General features: G+C 48.3%; 2 protein-coding genes across 9 annotated transcripts; one reads left to right on the top strand and one right to left on the bottom strand.

Annotated features, from left to right (window-relative positions):
- The first annotated feature begins 591 nt into the window (after positions 1-591).
- Positions 592-10267, top strand: prdm10 (PR domain containing 10). Of its 6 annotated transcripts, XM_084674209.1 has the most exons (23): positions 681-791; positions 1639-1661; positions 1936-2074; positions 2254-2415; positions 2608-2667; positions 2765-2869; positions 2993-3182; positions 3434-3675; positions 3789-3989; positions 4128-4200; positions 4315-4553; positions 4781-5050; positions 5403-5747; positions 5861-6016; positions 6177-6356; positions 6588-6698; positions 6825-7025; positions 7139-7282; positions 7441-7611; positions 7930-8064; positions 8241-8412; positions 8598-8695; positions 8883-10267. In XM_084674209.1, exons 3-23 carry the CDS (start codon positions 2003-2005, stop codon positions 9054-9056), a joined length of 3501 nt encoding a protein of 1166 aa, XP_084530335.1. In that variant the 5' UTR covers positions 681-791; positions 1639-1661; positions 1936-2002; the 3' UTR covers positions 9057-10267. The 6 variants fall into 6 exon arrangements, with proteins under 6 accessions (XP_084530337.1, XP_084530332.1, XP_084530338.1 ...); XM_084674211.1 differs by lacking the exon at positions 1639-1661 and having other exon boundaries at positions 592-698; XM_084674206.1 differs by lacking the exon at positions 1639-1661 and having other exon boundaries at positions 673-791.
- A 237-nt stretch (positions 10268-10504) lies between these two features.
- On the bottom strand, positions 10505-15532 carry c15h19orf47 (chromosome 15 C19orf47 homolog). 3 transcript variants are annotated; one of them, XM_084674214.1, is made up of 8 exons: positions 15478-15532; positions 14351-14438; positions 14113-14227; positions 13862-13943; positions 13609-13734; positions 12901-12975; positions 12459-12532; positions 10505-12367 (listed from the first exon to the last, which is right to left on the bottom strand). In XM_084674214.1, the coding sequence occupies exons 1-8, from the start codon at positions 15512-15514 to the stop codon at positions 11825-11827; spliced, it is 1140 nt and encodes a 379-aa protein (XP_084530340.1). In that variant the 5' UTR covers positions 15515-15532; the 3' UTR covers positions 10505-11824. The 3 variants fall into 3 exon arrangements, with proteins under 3 accessions (XP_084530340.1, XP_084530339.1, XP_084530341.1); XM_084674213.1 differs by having other exon boundaries at positions 12826-12975; XM_084674215.1 differs by lacking the exon at positions 15478-15532 and having other exon boundaries at positions 12826-12975; positions 14113-14258; positions 14351-14443.
- Between the last annotated feature and the right edge of the window lie 3644 nt (positions 15533-19176).

The raw sequence follows: 19176 nt of genomic DNA on the forward strand, positions 1-19176 counted from the left end.
CCCCATAGTGGGATGTAAGAAGTGCTCATCAAGCCAATCCAATTTGTGGGAGGTGTTTTTTGGAAGCATGGGGTGAAATTTCTAGAGATTGAAAGAAACAATTATTATTTCAACAACAATTTTGATTTTTAACCTTATCAGTGACTATGTGTCCTATTCATTTTGCTATATTTCATAGTCAATCTGATTTCATATATGTAATTGATGTCATAGAAAACAAGGTAATTTATTAGCCAACAGGGTCCTGCATAATGTTTTGCATACAGAATACCAACTGGGTAAATATAACGTTTAAAGTCAACTCCACAGTACCTTTTCAATCCAATTTTATTTTAAAAAGATTGATTCGGTTTTACAACAAGAAGCCAGATGATTGGATGGCTTGGATCCGCTATTTATTTCTCATTGGTCGGAACAGTAAAGAAAATAAATCAGTGGACGTCCCTGCAAAACGGGGACAGTGAAAATATTTATGACTGGGAACAGAATTTTTTTTATTCACAATTATAGCACAGTTGTGAATTTATAGAGTGTGTGGCCACCCCGCTAATGCTTGTAAAAGATTTACTGACATGACACATTGTATTTCTATTTTGTCACTAAATAAAATTCAACCAATCGCAATAGCCCTTCGCGAGTTGCTAAGAAGAATATGGTAATATATGCAATGCAGCCTTCTCTGCAGCTACCATTCTGAGGTAAGAACAAACTTGGACGTTGTCATTAAATTGATCTAAACTCGGAATGATTGGTACATGGGACTCAAAGAAACAATTCCAGAATACCTCTGTGTAAGTGTCAATTCGAAAATCGCAGCTGTATATCACATTTCTATCAGTTGTAATATGCCGCTTTCTTATGGTCTCTTCGAATGTGGTTGTTGTTGTTTAGTCCCACCCAAAATGGAGCCTCTCCTTCCTTGTTCTACAGTAGACTGAAGGCTGGGCTCAACTAGATTGGGGGACGGGTGGGTCTATTTGAAATATTTGGGCTCTTGTGAATTAAAAGACTACTCTATGGAAATTGTTCAACCATATTCACGCGGTCTGTCTGGCTTGTAATGCATTTGTTCAAGGTCGGCCCTACATTATTGTTAAATTTCATAATGCGGGTCTTGCGGTGCAATAAATGCCCGGGTTTCTGCAGCGCTGGTTTTTGTGGTATGGTCCGGTTGGGACTGACAACTTGAGGGGTCAAAATAGGGGGGAAATACATGTACTAATGATGTCGTGAACGACATGTATGGTAACCATTAAAAATTTAAAAAATGTGTATTTTTGCTTCTTGTCGACGCACGGTGTTGCATTTTTGACACCATTTTCTCGGGCGCTCATCGGAACATTTCGGCCGCGTTTTTCTCATACCCCCATTGTGACAAATGTGACCGTTCTTCCCAATAAGCCCCATGCGGGGTTATTTTGACTTGAATGGGCTGCAAGAAAGCTAGCTAGATTGCCCAACCTGATTCAGTCGATTCAGATTTCAATGTCGTTCATTAATACACACCGTGAATGGCAAATGTAGTATATCGATATGTCGCCCAATTGTGCTACGAAATAGCTAGCTACCATAGAGTAGCAACTCATGTTAGTCTTGCCAGTACTAACGCTTCAACTCCTTTCTTTTACCATCCAATAGGTTGCACACCTTGCTGGTCAAGGGTAATTAACTTTGTTGTGTATCATGAATAAGATAAAGCTATTATTATTGGCGAGCAAATATTGAATTGAAAGGACATACATCTTCTTAGATAAAGCAACCTAGTAAGTGCTCACTGATGAAGCAAGACGTCAATATTATTAGATGTTAACCCCTGTAACATAGCCACTAGCTACTTCCATGATTGTAACCATAGTAGATTCGTAATTCTCCAGCATGAATGTAATTTGCACTGTTTTTATTATCTCTGTGGCAACCAATCTCTTGGTCACCCAGGAGTTGTGTGACAACAAGGTGACAGGAGGTGACGAGAGCTCATGAACGGCCCTGACGACGTGCTGCCATGGAGACCAAGGAAGAATCGTCCCCTGTGTGGAGTCAGGCATCCAACAATGAATCGGACAACACAACTCAGGTTGGTTTCCATTAATACCACGTCAGGTTGTCTGATCGTGATAGCTAAATGCTATGAACGACAACCTGGCGTTCATAGTACCATAAACCGAGTCTGTGAGTCTAATCAGTACATGCCTGTTTCATGTAGTTATGTGTGCTAAGTGGACGGTTTTCAGCAGAGCAATGTGTTGGTTGCAGGTGCATTTTGAGGGTGGCACTGTGGCCCAGATAGTGTACAGTGAGGACCAGCAGGATCGAGGGCAGCAGCAGGTAGTTTACACGGCTGATGGGAACTCCTACACGTCAGTGGAGTCTGCTGAACACACGCTGGTCTACATCCATCCTGCAGATGGCTCACAGGTGAGCAACAAGGAGCTCAGCAGGACCAGGCAGCACGGAATGGAAGACTTCTCTTCTTTTTTTTTTTATTGAACTGTTTCTTACATTTAGTCATTTAGCAGACGGTCTTATTCAGAGCATTTCTTCAGTTTAACATCGGACACTTGCTATCTATTGTTGCTCTGATTCTGTTTGTGTACTTCCTGCTCTCAGACAGTGTTTGCAGACCAATCACAAGTGGCCTACATACAGCAGGACGGCACCACACAACAGGCAAGTGATTTTACTCCTTAAAAACATTTACTAGAGTCCCAAAATCAGCAACCTGAGCAAGGTTATATCAATTCTCCATGTTGTCCCATTGCTGTAGGTGACTGTTTTGCTGCCCAGCGGACAGAACATGAATGCTGCCAACCTGCATGTCCTCAGCAACGTAGCCGAAGCTCCACAGGCCCTGCTGGAGCCCGTTCCTCAGGTCAGGAGCCCCACTGGCAGCAGGCTGAGGCAGACAGACTCCAGCATATCCTCACGTTCTAGGGTCCAGCACCAGGACCTCTGCCCCCTGGCAGGATGTTGACGGCATTTCCTGTCTTGGCAGGGGCAGCTGTCGGTGTCAAACTCCCTCCCCAACATGGCCGACATCGAAGAGCACCCGTCCAGCCCTCCGGGGGCCACAGACTCCACGGAGGATTCCGAAGAGGACGACGAGGACGACGACGATGAAGATGACTCTGACATGGACGACTGGGAGCCTCGTCAGCCCCAGGCCTTCACCCCTCACAACCTCTGTGAGTGACTCGTTCAACATCCGGAACGATCCTATTCTTGATTGATTTTTTTTGGACCGCATAGCGAGTGAGAACAGCACCTGACTTTGTCCTCTCTGCCTATTAGCCCCCAAAAGAATCAGTCTGTTACCAACCCCCAACCCCTCGCCATCTTTCTGCTGCTCTCTCCTCTAACGACGGCTCTCCCGATGTTTCCTCCCCCCCCCCCCCCCCCCCCCCCTCCGTCTCTCCGTCTCTCCCGCGACACTCAGGGTGTGAAGAGTGTAACAACACCAACCCCTCTGTGTGTCAGAAGCACGGCCCCCTCCACCCCATCCCCAACCGGCCCGTGGTGTCCAAGGCGCGCGCCAGCCTCCCCCTGGTCCTCTACATCGATCGCTTCCTGGGCGGGGTCTTCTCCAAGAGGCGCATCCCCAAGCGCACCCAGTTCGGCCCGGTGGAGGGACCCCTGGTGCCACAGAACGAACTACAGGACCACTACATACAGCTCAAAGCAAGTCGCCTTTGTGGTTTGGGGAAGAAAAAAAAACAGACTCGCTCAAGTCGAGGCGGGCCTACCTGTTTCGTGTTTTTCTCAAGTCTGATTTCTTCTTCGTTGGTTTTCAGTTGTGCATGCTGGACCTGGAGAAAGACGGGCAGAAGCCGGAGGACATGTGGGTGGACCTGTCGGACGAGGACAGCTGTAACTGGCTGATGTTTGTGAGGCCTGCTGAGAACCACCTGGAACAGAACCTTGTAGCCTACCAGTACGGCTCTGAGATCTTCTACACCACCATCAAAAACATCCAGCCCAAACAGGAACTCAAGGTAGGGCCACAGTTTCCCATAAAAACACAGTCCAAACTGAGATGTGACGTAACATGTTAGCTGTAGTATAGTAGATATAGTTTACAAACGACGATACGTCACCTGACGTGATAGTGTGAGTCCTGTGTGCTTCCACAGGTGTGGTATGCTGCATCCTACGCAGAGTTTGTCAACCAGAAGGTCCACGACGTCACGGAGGAGGAGCGGAAAGGTGTGTGTGTCCTCTGCTGCTCCACACCACACCTTGCTCAGCCACGTTCAGGTTCACAGGACAGAGGACAGTCCTGTTTTGGTGTTGACCTCGCTCTGCTCTGACCTCCGCCAGTGTTACGGGAGCAGGAGAAGAACTGGCCGTGTTACGAGTGCAACCGGCGCTTCGTGAGCTCGGAGCAGCTGCAGCAGCACCTCAACATGCACGACGACAAGCTGGACTACGTCAGCAAACCGCGGGGGCGTGGCCGAGGCAGAGGCAGGAAGAGGTTCGGCACAGGAAGGAGACCAGGACGGCCGCCCAAATTCATACGCCTGGAACCTCCTGTTGACACTAGTGTGGATAAGACGGCGGTATGGAGAGACTGTCTGGCTGCTGTCTGCTTAGAGTGTCGTCAGTCTGGGTCTGGTTGCTGTCTGCTTAGAGTCTCATCAGTCTGGGTCTGGTTGCTGTCTACTTAGTCTCATCAGTCTAGGTCTGGTTGCTGTCTACTTAGAGTCTCATCAGTCTGTGTTAGTAGCCGTCTCTGACCACATGGCTAATTGTCATTTGATTGTAATGGATTTGTCCCTGGCTGTAGGAGATGCTGGGTCTGGCTGTGAAGCTGCCGTCGGAGCAGAGGAGAGACGGGGCCCAGAATGGGCTGAAGGTGGTGGAGCTGGAGGCCGAGGAGGCAGGGTCTGAGGCTGAGGCCCAGCTGGACCCCCCCGCGGGGGAAGCGGTCCCGGACGCAGACCCGCCTCCCTCCACCACACACCTCCTGGTTCCCGTGAAGGAGGACCCCTCTTCCAGCGCCCAAGCGGACCCCCACCTCACGGCCCAGGACATGCGCCGCGCCAAGAGGATCCGGGTGAGGCTTTCACCTTCTCCCGAGTTCTGGATGCTGTGTGTCTAAGCAGGCCTTAGAGTCTTGTTTCACCAGCATGTTATCTCTCTCTCTCAATACGTGCTTCCCTTAAAGATGGATGCCCAGGTAGGGGCCGGGGAGGATGGCGGGGCGTCAAACCATAACCAAGGTGTCATTCTCATGGTGTAAATGTTGCCGTGACATCCGGGGGATTGTCTACCCCCCCCCCCCCCCCATCCTCCATTGCATCTTCGGTAGCCCCTTCCTGTCTCGACGGGACCCCGCCTGTGTTTGCGTCGGTTGTAGCCGGTTGTCCCTTGGTTCTAAATGTGCCCCCCCCCCCCCCCAATCCCAGAATGCCGCGCTCCAGCACCTCTTCATCAGGAAGTCCTTCCGGCCCTTCAAGTGCACCCACTGCGGCAAGGCCTTCCGTGACAAGGACAAGCTGGAGCAGCACCTGCGCGTCCACGCCCGCGACGCCTACGCCTTCACCTGCCACGTGTGCAGCAAGAGCTTCGCCAGCGACGCCGCCTTCGAGGAGCACCTGCTGCTGCACTCGGAGCACCGCACCTTCTCCTGCCTCTTCTGCACCGACACCTTCGACCGGCTGGACCTGCTCAAGGACCACGTGGGCGTCCACGCCGTCAACGGCTGCTTCTCCTGCCCCTCCTGCCGGAAGAGCTTCACCGACTTCATCCAGGTGAGGGAGGGGGAGGCCCTGGGTGTGGGTGTGTGTGTGTGATGGAGGGGTTTGAACTGGTTGTCTGGTTGACGCTGTGCGACTGACCGAACGGGCCCGCGGGTCTCTCCCAGGTAAAGAAGCACGTTCGCTGTTTCCACTCGGAGAAGATCTTCCAGTGTCCGGAGTGCGACAAGGCCTTCTGCAGACCGGACAAGCTGCGCCTGCACATGCTGCGGCACTCAGACCGCAAAGACTTCCTGTGCTCCACCTGTGGGAAGCAGTTCAAGGTGAGGGGGGCAACCGAGGCAGCGGAGAGAACGGCGTCAAACAACCCCCCAAAAAAACGCACGGCTGGATTGTTCTGTTTAGAGAAGTTCAGGCTTCAGAGGTGTGTCTCCGTCCGTGTTGTGTTTTTGACATGTCTTCCCCTCCGGCGGTCCCCCTCAGAGGAAGGACAAACTCCGGGAGCACATGCAGCGCATGCACAACCCCGAGCGGGAGGCCAAGAAGGCGGACCGGGTCCACCGCTCCAAGGCTCTCAAGCTGAAGGTGCCCACCACCGATTTCGAGAGCTTCATGTTCAAGTGCCGAGTCTGCATGATGGGGTTCAGACGCAGGGGGATGCTGGTGAGTCCTCTTCCATCAACCTGGTAACACACACACACACACACATACAGACACACACACTGAAAGACACACACACACATACAGACACACACACTGAAAGACACACACACACACACACTGAAAGACACACATACACACACACACACATGCAGACAGGAACACTGAAAGACACACATACACACACACATAGAAACAAAGAGTACACTCTCAACCATTGACCCCTGTGCGCAGGTAAACCATCTTTCCAAGCGTCACCCGGAGATGCGTATCGATGACGTTCCAGAGCTCACCCTGCCCATCATCAAGCCCAACAGAGACTACTTCTGCCAGTACTGCGACAAGGTCTGCATCCCCCACACCGCCCCCTCTACAGGCCGTTTAACACACGGGAGCCCAGTCAATCACAAACTGACCTTTTTCAACATTTTAATAGACAGCCGTCTCCTGTTGTTGGTCGTGTACCTCCAGGTGTACAAGAGCGCCAGTAAGAGGAAGGCCCACATCCTGAAGAACCACCCGGGGGCGGAGCTTCCGCCCAGCATCCGCAAGCTCCGCCCAGCCGGCCCCGGGGAGCCCGACCCCATGCTGAGCACGCACACCCAGCTGACGGGCACCATCGCCACGGCGCCCGTCTGCTGCCCGCACTGCGCCAAGCAGTACAGCAGCAAGGTGGGCCGCCCACCAGCCTAGAGGACACCTCATTGGTCGACGGCGGGTGGAGGCGGGAGAGATTTGGATCTGATGTTTTGTTTACCTTGTGTGTGTTTTCTTTTGGGGGACAGACGAAGATGGTCCAGCACATTCGGAAGAAGCACCCAGAGTACACCCAGCTGGCCAGCGCCATGCAGGCTCCCCTCACCGCCGCCGTCATCAGCAGCACGCCGGCCGTCATCAGCGCCGACGGGAGCTCCGCAGAGGCCGTGGTGGTGAGAGGGGGCCCCCAGACCAAGATCGATCACAAATAATTCCCAAAACACGATCGATAACCTGATGTGTTTATTACGACGCGGCAATGCTAAGCTTCTGGCTGCACAGTAAATGACGGGATAGTGAAGTGGTCTGTGTGTGTGTGTCCCTGACCCAGACGACAGACCTGCTGACCCAGGCCATGACGGAGCTGTCCCAGACGCTCACCACAGACTACCGCACGGCCCAGGGAGACTACCAGAGGATCCAGTACATCCCCGTGTCCCAGGCCGGAGGGGGCCTGGCCCAGCCCCAGCACATCCAGCTCCAGGTGGTCCAGGTGGCGCCGGTAAGACCCAGAGCTGCTGCTGCGTCATGTTGACCTCCTCTTCGCTCCAACCCGGCCCCTCTCTCTCTCTTTCTCTCTCTCTCTCTTGCTCGCTCTCTCTCTCTTGCTCGCTCTCTCTCTCTCTCTCTCCCTTAGTCTCTCTCTCTATCTCTCTCCCACAGTCTCTATCTCTCTCTCTCCCAGTGTCCATCTCTCACTCCCTTAGTCTCTTTCTCTCTCTCTTTCTCTCTCTGTCTCTCTCTCTGTCTCTCTCTCTGTCTCTCTCTCGGTCTGCACCCCTGATAGAGCTGCACTGACGCCCTGTCTCATGTGTCGCAGGCTTCTCCTCACTCCCAGCACTCCACGGTGGATGTGAGTCAGCTGCACGACCCTCACGGCTACAGCCAGCACTCCATCCAGGTGCAGCACATCCAGGTGGCTGAGCCCTCAGGGACGGGTCAAGGAGCCACCCAGGTACAGCGTCTCTCTCTCTCTCTCTCTCTCTCTCTCTCTCTCTCTCTCTCTCTCTCTCTCTCTCTCTCTCTCTGTGAATCAGAACAGCATTTAACCTCAGGTAGTTGGTTCATGTCAGGAACAGCAGGGAGCAGAAGAGACACCCACGCTAACCCGTCGATCCCCCGCCCCGCTAGGTAACCGGTCAGCCCCTAAGCCCCGCCTCCCAGCAGGCGTCTCAGGAGCTGAGCCCCGCCCAGCTGACCCCGGTGACCCTGGCCCAGAGCCACACCCTCCAGACCCCCTCCACCCAGCAGGGGGCGGTACAGCACACGTACATCCCTGGGAACTGGAACTATCGAGGCTACCGTGAGTTTCTCCCCCTCCCCCGTCCATACCAATACCACCCTAAAGTAACTCCCACTCCTACATGACAGATAAACAAAACCCGACCAGCAGAAAGCATGGCCTCACGCGGGCTCTCATACAGACCGCTTACTCTGTTAAGATGGCCTCGTGTTGACCTCTTGTCGTCGTCCTCCTCCTCTCCCCAGCCTCTGAGATCCAGATGATGGCTCTCCCTCACACCCAGTATGTGATTGCTGAGGCCAGCACCCCGGTCACCGGAGTCAACAGCGGCCAGGTGAAGACGGTGAGCGAGGAAAGGCTGGGTCATCCCGTGTGACATGTAGTTGTCCTAGACAGTATATAAGATGCATGTTTGCTCAGTCAATTGTTTATTGGTGTAAGAAAGCTTTTTTTCGTTTTACCTGTGCGGCATCTAACTGATCCCGATCTGTGCCTGTGTGTATTGTGTGTGTGTGTGTGTGTGTGTGTAGACTCACTATGTGATTTCAGACGGCCAGGCTGAACTGGAATCCAAACAGACCCAAAGCTCCACCCAGGGACACACAGAACACCTTGAATCAACCAATCAGCAAGCCCCCACGCAGTACATCATCACCACAACCACCAATGGAAACGCTAGTGAAGTTCACATCACCAAACCCTGACCTCCATCGATACCTCAGCCCTGTTAATCCTGTAAGGCTGCTTTTGCATGCATACCATGTCAACTTACACACACACACACACACACACACACATCAGCGCACATACACAATTCAAAAAGGCACAGTAAACATACATACATGCACAAACCCAAGTTTGGCTTGACCAAACATATGAGGGTGTTGACTGACTGCTTCGATTTTTTTTTTTACAAGTCTCAAATTTATTGTTGATTAGAGACGGAAGGATAAGAGAACGAGTTTTAGTTTGCATTTTTGGAATCTGAGAACACGTGCATGCCCTGTCACGGGTGTTCCAGACGTCGAGAGGAAAACACTGGAAGGCTTTGATGTTTCTAAGATCTGTTTTGAAACCACAGAAGCTGTGAGAGGACGCACACCCCCTTGTCACTTCCCCCTGCAGAGATCAGGCGATCAAATCTCATGGCTGTCCAACACATCAAATCAATGTTTCTCATATGTTGTACTTTGTTAAAACAGTTGAAACTGTTGTACAGTTTTAACAAAGTGATTCTGTGCCGTGTAGTTTCCACAGGGATTGGTTAATCACATTCTTTGATAAACTGCAACATGCTCAATTGGAATGAACAATCAAGAAGTTTTTTTCTCTCCTATGAAAGACACCGCCAGGAGAAGACTACATTTTTTGAACTTTATTGCCATTCATTTGATTACACTTTTACAGGTGTGATGAGCGAATAAGTAGTTGTGGCCAATAGTGGTGGTTTTTTTCCCCTAGTCTGGACAGGAATAGTATTTTGTTGAACATTCCTAACCTAGACAGTGTTCCACATTCCAATGGAATTGAACAATTCTTAGATGATGCCACTGATCAGAACATTCTGAGAACTGTAGCCATCCAGCACACAGAGACAACCGTTATGTTAATATTTGAGAATTCTTATCTGATCGCCGTTTGCCAACTCAACCCTCTTTCGACAGCTGAACGTTTTCCTTTGTACACAGTGCTTAGCACCAGACCAAGGTAGCTGTGCATCTTCACCACCTAAAGTGAAGATGTGTCCTTATTTATATAAATCAGTCTGTGAGAATGGACTTGTATAATGTAAAATATAGCTGTAATATTGAAGAGAATAGTTTCCTTGTGTACAGTGATTCCCATATTGTTGCAGGTAAACTCGTCCTGTTGTCCTTGTGTGGAAAAATTAAAAGTATTTTATATCTGTACAGTGTCTTCGTGTTTAGTTTGGGTTTTTCCATCTTCAATTTTTAGTCATTCCCATATCCTAGCTTCGTTTCACACAGAGATGACTATTATGATCACTAACCATTTCTCAAAATCGGATATCGAATAGTTAAAAAAATATGAGGCTAATGATGCTTTAGTGCATCTGATAAGAGATATCTACTCCCAGCTGTTTAGGACACTGGAACATCTCAATAACAATCATGAAACCAAATGAGTCACAATCTTTCTTCCGTTTTTATTCGTAGAAGTACATGTTCCCCAAGAATCCATAATCTGTTGCTTCTTTCCAACAACAAAAACTGCACAATGTTTTTATCCATTGTCATGATTTTCATTTCCTTAAAATCTGTACAGTGTAGCAAAGTTCCCCGGTGAAGTTTACAAAAGGCAAATACAAAGTCTCAAAGTGACGTATCCAGGTGCTTGGTCCTATGGGGGGGGTTCTGTTCCGGGTTATCTATGACAAACCAGAGACCTCCACACTTGGGAGAGACTTAGGTGTTCCTATCAGGCATATAAATACATAGTGTACAGCAATCCTTGCTGTCTGACTAAGTGTATCCTACTAAATCTAAACACTGATTATCTTAACTCAAGCGTGAGGATGTAGGAAAGGTTTGTTGGGGTGATATGGTTCAAAGAGGGGCTCAGGGAGTGAGTGTTCTCGGTGTGAGTTTGATCTCATACTGTGGTTACACGAGCTGTTAGAAACTTCTACTGAGGCTGTGCTGTAGCTGTTCCGAGGGCAGTGGTGCGTTCAGCTAAGCACATCTATGTTAGCGTACAGAGGAATGATTCCAGCCCTAGACATGATTTATTACATGAGCTTTCTCAACACAACCTTTCTGGACACAACTGTGGCACACGACATCAAGGTCCTAACAGACCAACTTTGACCTATTGTCACGTCGACAGCTTGGCTTTGGAGCACGAACATGAACTAACGTGATACGCTAAGGTCAACCCCGCAACCCTTTTTGATAGCCAATCGACTTTGGATATGCTCTGTCCTATGTCATCAACATGCGACGATATTTCACCTTCCTGTAGGAGTGGAGCAGCTTCAAACCATCCGTGAAGGGATATGAGGTTCACACAACACACATCTTGGTGGCTTGGTGAATGGCATGCCTTAAAATGACGCTATAACACAATAAAACAATTTAGGAATAGTTATGTGGGGTTTACAACGCCCTGTTTAAAAACAGCAGAGGGGGAAAGGTGCCCACTCTTGCAAAGCAGCTGGAGTGTCAGGATATCCTGTCTGAATAAGGACTCCTCTGTGTTTCACACTTGACCAGTGGAGAGGCCCAGTAGCCCTGGTACTGAAACTACAAACTTCCCTTCAATAAACTGAACTGCAGAGTCTGACAGCAACTTGTCATTTACACAGGAGGGCTGTAGTGCCCGTCTGGAAACCCTTAAAACGGTGAATAACATGACTCCTTTCATCGTGCCCCATGTATGCAAGGATGGATATAAAACCAGAAGTTATTAAAAACAATTACAAACTAAGTCTAACCGACGACGTGTGGAGGCCTTAGGTCTTCTTGCTGCCCAGTCTCTTGAAGACACTGACCGACCCGACGTCCATCTGGGCCCCCAGGCAGTCCCCCCCTCCGCCTCCTACACTGGAGCTGCTGCTGACCTTGGGGCTGGCCGGGGCGGGCCGGACCTGGGCCTTGGGTCTGGTGCTGGTCACCCGGCTGTCCTGGGTGTCGGTGGGCTGAGGGGAGGCAGGTGCTCCTGGGTGTGTGCTGGGGGGCTTCCCCAGTCTCTGGAGCACACTGAGCTTAGCAGGGGGGAGGCTGTCTGGAGAGGAAGAGGGGGAGGAGGCTGGGGACTCGCAGGCGGGCACTTTGAACTTGGCCCCCAGGCGTCGCAGTGTGGTGGGCGCCGGTTTGGGGGTGGCGGGTTTCTTCAGGGAGAGAGTGGGGCCCTTTAGAACACCTGCGTACTGGAGGACTGATCCCTCCCCGTCACTATCGTCCTCCTCCGCGTCAACATCCATTTCATCCATGTTGGCCTTCTCTTCGTCCTCCTCTTCATCAGCTCTGCCCAGACGGCTGAACACGCCTGTGGCCTGTGGAGGGGGGGAGCATGAGCACATGGTCACACCACCTGGACACACACACACACACGTACACACAGATATGTACACGTCAAGGACTCGCCTTGCTGCTGCTAGTGGTTGTGTCTGCCTTGGACTCTGCTCCGAGCCGTTCAAATACAGAGGTCCGTTTCATCCCTTTGTGTGGCAGAGAGAGGAGAGAGAGAGAAAGAAAAACGGAATTAAAAACAGAACTTTAAAAGCAAGGAAGGTGCCGGAACCGTTTGGTGAGGGATGCCTCCCCCACAGCAGGAGAAGAAAGACAGATCCCAGGCCTTGTTGCAGTTTGGGTTTGAACCCATTCTCCAGGCAGTGTATGGTTGCAGTGTTTGGGTTACAAGCAGGCAGTGGGTGAGTCAGTAGCAAGCAGGTGGGCAGGAAATGGTTGGGGTGAGTGGATGGGGACGACCAGGCCACTGGGTAAGGCCTACCTTTGGTGTCCTGCTGGGCCAGGATGCGGCGTGTGCGTGCCGTGGTGCCTTTGGGCATGTTGATGATGTACTTGCCTTCCATCTCCGCTGTCACCCGCCGGCGCTTCACCACAGGCACGCCGTTCCCTTCGTCTGCTGCTCGACTTAGGACTGACCACACAGGAGAGGAGACAGGGTCAGGAGAGGAGAGGGGTCAGGAGAGGAGAGGAGACAGGGTCAGGAGAGGGTCAGGAGAGGAGACAGGGTCAGGAGAGGAGACAGGGTCAGGAGAGGAGGGGGGGTCAGGAGAGGAGACAGGGTCAGGAGAGGAGAGGAGACAGGGTCAGGAGAGGAGACAGGGTCAGGAGAGGAGAGGAGAGGGGGTCAGGAGAGGAGACAGGGTCAGGAGAGGAGAGGGGGTCAGGAGAGGAGAGGAGACAGGGTCAGGAGAGGGTCAGGAGAGGAGACAGGGTCAGGAGAGGAGAGGGGGTCAGGAGAGGAGAGGAGAGGGGGTCAGGAGAGGAGACAGGGTCAGGAGAGGAGAGGAGAGGGGGTCAGGAGAGGAGAGGAGAGGGGGTCAGGAGAGGAGACAGGGTCAGGAGAGGAGAGGAGAGGGGGTCAGGAGAGGAGACAGGGTCAGGAGAGGAGAGGGGTCAGGAGAGGAGAGGGGGTCAGGAGAGGAGAGGGGGTCAGGAGAGGAGGGGGGTCAGGAGAGGAGACAGGGTCAGGATAGGAAGGGTTAGACGGTTAACGGGGGTAGACAGAGAGAGGGGGGTGAGCAAGGCAGACGACCAGGGTATCTACCTGCTTTGCTACTCTTGCTGGCCTGTTTGTTGGACACCGTCACGGAGAGGCGGTTGTCAGGACGACGGACTGGAGTGCTAGGCGGGGATTCTCGACTCAAGGCGTTGGCAATCATCCGTGTGGCAGCTGAGAAGAGGGATGTAAAGGAAGAGTTGGGATGGGGAAATACAACATCATTTTAATGGCACTCATAGTTTCTATATGGACATATAGTTTGAGATTTAACGTTGAGTCGGCAGTAGTTCATGCTCACGGGTATTGGCAGTTCTTCGGAGTTCGGCCTTAACACTGGTCTGTCCTGAGGTGATTGCCTCAGTGGCCATCTTGCACATGTCCTTGAGATAACAAGAGAAAAAGAGTGGAGGTTGTTTCAGAGCTGCTGCTGTCAGACCTAGACTATTTCTATTTTAATTTTTTTAAGGCGCCAACGTGTTTGAATAAGTCCTACAAGTGAAAACAGAGCGTGTGAGGTGAACTGCAGCGTTACATCCCGTCAGAACTCACCTGTCTGTAGACTTGTTTGGCATGTTTAAGGATGCCGATGATGTCACCGATGACTGTGATTCCAAGGTCCATCATGATCTCCTTGCTCAGGTCCATCAGCATGTTCTTCTGGATCCTGCAGGTAAGAGGGGAGGATCAACACTCCCCTGTTCTAGAACCTTAAGACAAATGTCTAACACTGGATGTGTTCCGTAGAAGGTCCTACGTGTAGTGTATTTAACCTGGTGCTATACATTACCTGTTGTCCACAAAAGACACCGCATAGTTAACAGCCAGGCCAGCCGGGATACCAGCATCTATAAAAAACTGGATCCATTCTGAGGTGGCTGTTAAGACAAGAAAACACAAAACAGCACAGTTTAAACTTAACTTCCTGATACATGTAGTCATTTAGTAGACGCTCTTATCCAGAGCAACTTACAGTAAGTACATGGACATTCTCCCGAGGCAAGTAGGGTTAAGTGCCTTGCCCAAGGACATAACGTCATTTGGCACGGCCGGGAATTGGTAACCTTCTGATTAATAGCCCGATTCCCTAACCGCTCAGCAATCTGACCCTCTCCTGATACCATACAGATGCAATGATTCATAGCCCAAAGGGCAGGAGTAGGCCTTATTCCTCAGGGACAGCACGCGGAAGGCAGACAACAGATGCTTTACCCGGCCAGCTGGGTGGGATATTTATAAAACCATGATGGAAAGTCTTACTGCAGGAGTGAAATTCCACGGGCGGTTGAGAGCGACAGCCCGAACAATTAACTTCAGCTGGTGGGTTGTTTTAATGTTGACTACTAGACCATCAAAATTTACGAGATCGTCTTAAATAGGACTAATTGTTCGTTAACCCCGAACGTCCACCCATCAAGCTGATTCATAGCTTTGCTAAATTTCCTAATTCAAAACTAATTCGTGGTGTGGCGGTGAACGTTCATTCATTTTGGTGGAGAGATGCTAACCTGCTAGCAACATGTCCCAGTAGCTGCCTCGCTAACATACATGTAGCTACCTAGCATAACTATATTATCCTCCCGAAACATAACTTTGCACTATTGTTGCAATTCGCCCAAAGTACTATTACTAATCATATTGTTTTGAAAGATGAATCTAGCTAGTTCATCTTAAAGCTACAGTTAGCAAGCCAGATAGCTACGCTAGTATGCTAACTGGCTTCCAAGTAGTAGGAGGAAAAAAGCCGCTGGCTGCTAACACGGGTATCATTTTTCGCCTGAAATCCATTGAGCATGGATACACATTAAACAAGAATCCTGAATATGCGTATATGAATATGAGTTGTAAAATAAATAGTGATAACCAATGCCAAATCAAAGCAACTTTACACGCTATCAGGGCTACCAAATCACTGACCTGTTGTAACGGACGCCATGTTTATTGACAGCTGCATCCGGCTCTACCGGAAGCACTGCCAACAATCGGGACGTACAGTTGGCCGCTAGAGTGCAGCATAAGTCAAACAGATATTTTTTCAAAGCCATCAATTCAAATGGAGAACCCATATTCTAGTATACACAAGTATAGGGTCTGTCAGAATAATGCATTAACACAAACACACTATCACAATGTTCACGAATTGCTGCTGTTTAATGACTCCATGTTTTCTTCGATAAATTGTAAGTTAGTCTACTGTTTCAGAAGGGAAGGCTTGTCCTCTGAGCCTTTAGACACTGTAATATTCCAGAGACAATCCCCCCCCCCCCAGCCAATCAAAAAGAGAAACGAAAGGAAGATTTCGACCGAAGCAGCGAAATGACAAGATATTGTTCTTTAATTTGGTCAAGAAGTTGAAAAAATAGAGGAATAGGGTAAAGCAAAATGGCTTGAAACGTCATTGGTTCATCTGGTCCAGAAAAAACTGCCACCTATCATTGTGTTCTAAATTGGATAGAAAATCTATCAAGCTGAAACTGATGATCGAGAAGAAAGATATAAAACAGTAAACCAATTACACAAAAGTGCAACTTTTCGTTACATTTACTGTCACACACATAGTTTTTTTTGTTTTTGAAAAGGCATTAGGATTAGAGATCAGTGGTGGTTTGAGTGAGACTAAAGTGTCACCACGCAACAGCGACATGTCACAAACCATTAAAGTATACGTATATTAAGTGCATCTGAGGATCTTTCTCCAAAATAACCTTCACTTAATTTTACTGTGATCGTGTAAATGGATCTCAGTAAGCCAAACACATGAGGAAATATACAGTTTCTGTGAAGTTGTGCTGAGAGATGCAGCCTGGGCGGGAGCCCGCTCTCTTCAGATGATCTGCTACATGTACTGTAGGCTATATCTAAGAGGATAGCTGTATTGCATTTCATATCTTCACTATACTTCAAAATCAACCATCAATCTGACCAGTACGTCAGACCTTCTTGACATACACTGTGTTCTGTTTAGTCACACATTTGTTCGTCATTTGAACAAGCAATGAGTCAATTTCTTAATTGTATTAAAGCATCAGAATTAGGGTCACTTGGTCAATATTCATATTCTCTCCTTCTGCCATCCTGGCTGTTCGTGTTTGTCTGAGTCTTATTCAGTCTTAAAAAGGTTTCTGAATCTCAGCATAGGATGCTAACAATGTCTCTGAGAATTCCAGAGTGCTAAGTTGATGTTCCAGATATCCGGACTCCTTCTATATGACATACATGGTTTTTCGAAAACAATTCATGCCTCCAAACAGAGAAGAAACGTCATTGCTGTTGTCTAACTCTTAAAACCAACAGATTTGTTCAGGCAGAATCTGTCCCATTGACATGGCCCCAATGCTGATGCCTTAAGAAATATCCTGTAAATAGCAGCACAAAACTCATCTGTACAGGACCATTTCTCCATGCTTCAGTATTTAAGTGTAAACCACAAAATATATATATCAACATGTCAATTATGCTTTTTCAAGCAAACAATTAAAACAAGTACAAGATCAGATGAGGTCTGTCCCTAGCTTGACCGACAGAGAACTGTTTTTCATTTTACTTTGTTCTTTAGATGTGTGCATACAACTTTAATTCATTATCCAAATCTTATACATTTATAAAAATATATACATGTATATTCTTAATGTTAAGAGTATTTTATTCAAAATCTTGTTTTAATCTATAGTATACACCTCCTGTTCTTGTCAAACAGCACTTTGATGAGTGAAAATGCACACTGGGAAATAAAACTCATCTCAAATTAACATCGAATTTATGCATTTCGAGTCCTTGATACTTTAATGTCCATTCATCACATCATACCACATTCCTTACGTTGGCTCTGATGAGTATTTACGAAATCATTGGAGGAAATGACTCTGGGACAGACCTCACAGGAAAGAAAACATAAAACAGGCCATTGTAAAAAGCAAAGGCAACAGCACCACATCATTGATATCATCATACAAACGTCCGGCATTACAAAGAATGTGTTGGATATATTCCTGGATGAGCTTTATATATAAAACATATAAATACACATGAGCACAGGCGATGAGATTTGCGCTTCATGTTTAGGGAAAGCCGGAGTATTTTATTACAGTTAATGGTTCTTTTAGAAAAATATCAATTTTAAAACGTCAACAAGCTCACCTTGTATTCTTCATTGACAAAAATATCCCATTTGTATTTTGCAAACATTCATACTCTACAATCATGGTACATACACGTAGCCTATACATACGTTTTCTTTATATAATGTATATATGCATATAGGCTTTTATGTATTTTGACACATAAGTATTTTTCATAGTGCACAACATGCCTCTGAAGTTGCCAAACCAGAAAATAAAACATAAAATAATACAATTTTAGTTACACTGCAATAACAATAGTAACAGTTAAAGGGAGCTATTCCCTATGTAAAAATACAAATGAATGAACATTTGTTTGGCAACAACAGTACGGGTAAGAGTTGAGGACAAAGCAGTAACCAAAACAATATAACAAATTACACTCTGAAAAACACATTTTAAAACAAATTCACAGGCAAATGGAGAACACACATCCTTAATACATAATCTCATATTGTCTCTTGTCTTCCAAATCATTTTTATTGTGCTCACTTTCATTATATTAACCTCAATAAAGAAAGAAAGAAATGGGCCAGGTGGCTTTGAGTGGACACACTCACAATAAAGGTACTCCCCAGACCTCTAGTCCTATGAGGGAAGGATACTAGGTAGAGCACAAGAGACCACCTGACCCAACGCTTAGAGGCAGTTTGAACGTCCCTAACATGTTTCTCTGTTTCAGATTAACACCTAGGTTCACATCTTATGATCTACAGAGCTAACAGACCGATCTGTCGGTCTGAAAGAAAAAGGCTCTTGGTCAAACCAACATTCACCTCTCTTAAGTTTTCTTTTTTTTCTTCAATCCAACAAGGTTTCCTTGTTTTAGCTGTCAAAGTTAACACTTACACTGTACATATAACCAAACGACAACGGAAAATACTTTGTGATAACAGAAGTGTTTATAACATTGTTCAAGCTGTAACTGGACATCGACTTACAAGCGATGTTGTGATTATGGGGGTGGTTCTGGGGCAATGAGGCTTGGCGGTTGGGAGATCGGTATCACACAGGCTAAGAGTAAGAGGTGTCCCATCTACACAGTTGGCAAGAGCAGGATTTCTTGTTTTGCTTGGTATAATGTTCAGAGCTCCATGGTCAGGCCCCAAAAAGGGAATTCTCCACTCTCTCTGCCTGAGAGTTAGACACTCTCACTGGATCTCTTTGCCTCAGCATAGCCTCTTTACTCCATCCCTCACTGGTTCCATTCTCAACTCACCATCACATTACAGGTTCCCTCTCACCACCAACTTTTTAACATCAATGGCTCAGGAAGAGAAGGAACAGAGTGGCATCTGCCCTGCATTTGTGGTTTTTAGTTTCGTTTAACATTTTCTCCTAACATTTGTAGACGCATGTGTGCGTGATGGACGCTCCTTCTTGGTTTTGTTTTAAAGATCTGGTTTCAGTGAAACACTTCAAGGCTCCTCTGTAGGGGGGTGCGTCCGTGTGTGTGTGTGTGTGGGGAGGGGGGGGACACGGGGGGGGGGGGTGAGGT

This window comes from Hypomesus nipponensis, chromosome 15 (genome assembly GCF_054491055.1).
Source record: "Hypomesus nipponensis isolate SF chromosome 15, ASM5449105v1, whole genome shotgun sequence".
Taxonomy (NCBI): domain Eukaryota; kingdom Metazoa; phylum Chordata; class Actinopteri; order Osmeriformes; family Osmeridae; genus Hypomesus; species Hypomesus nipponensis.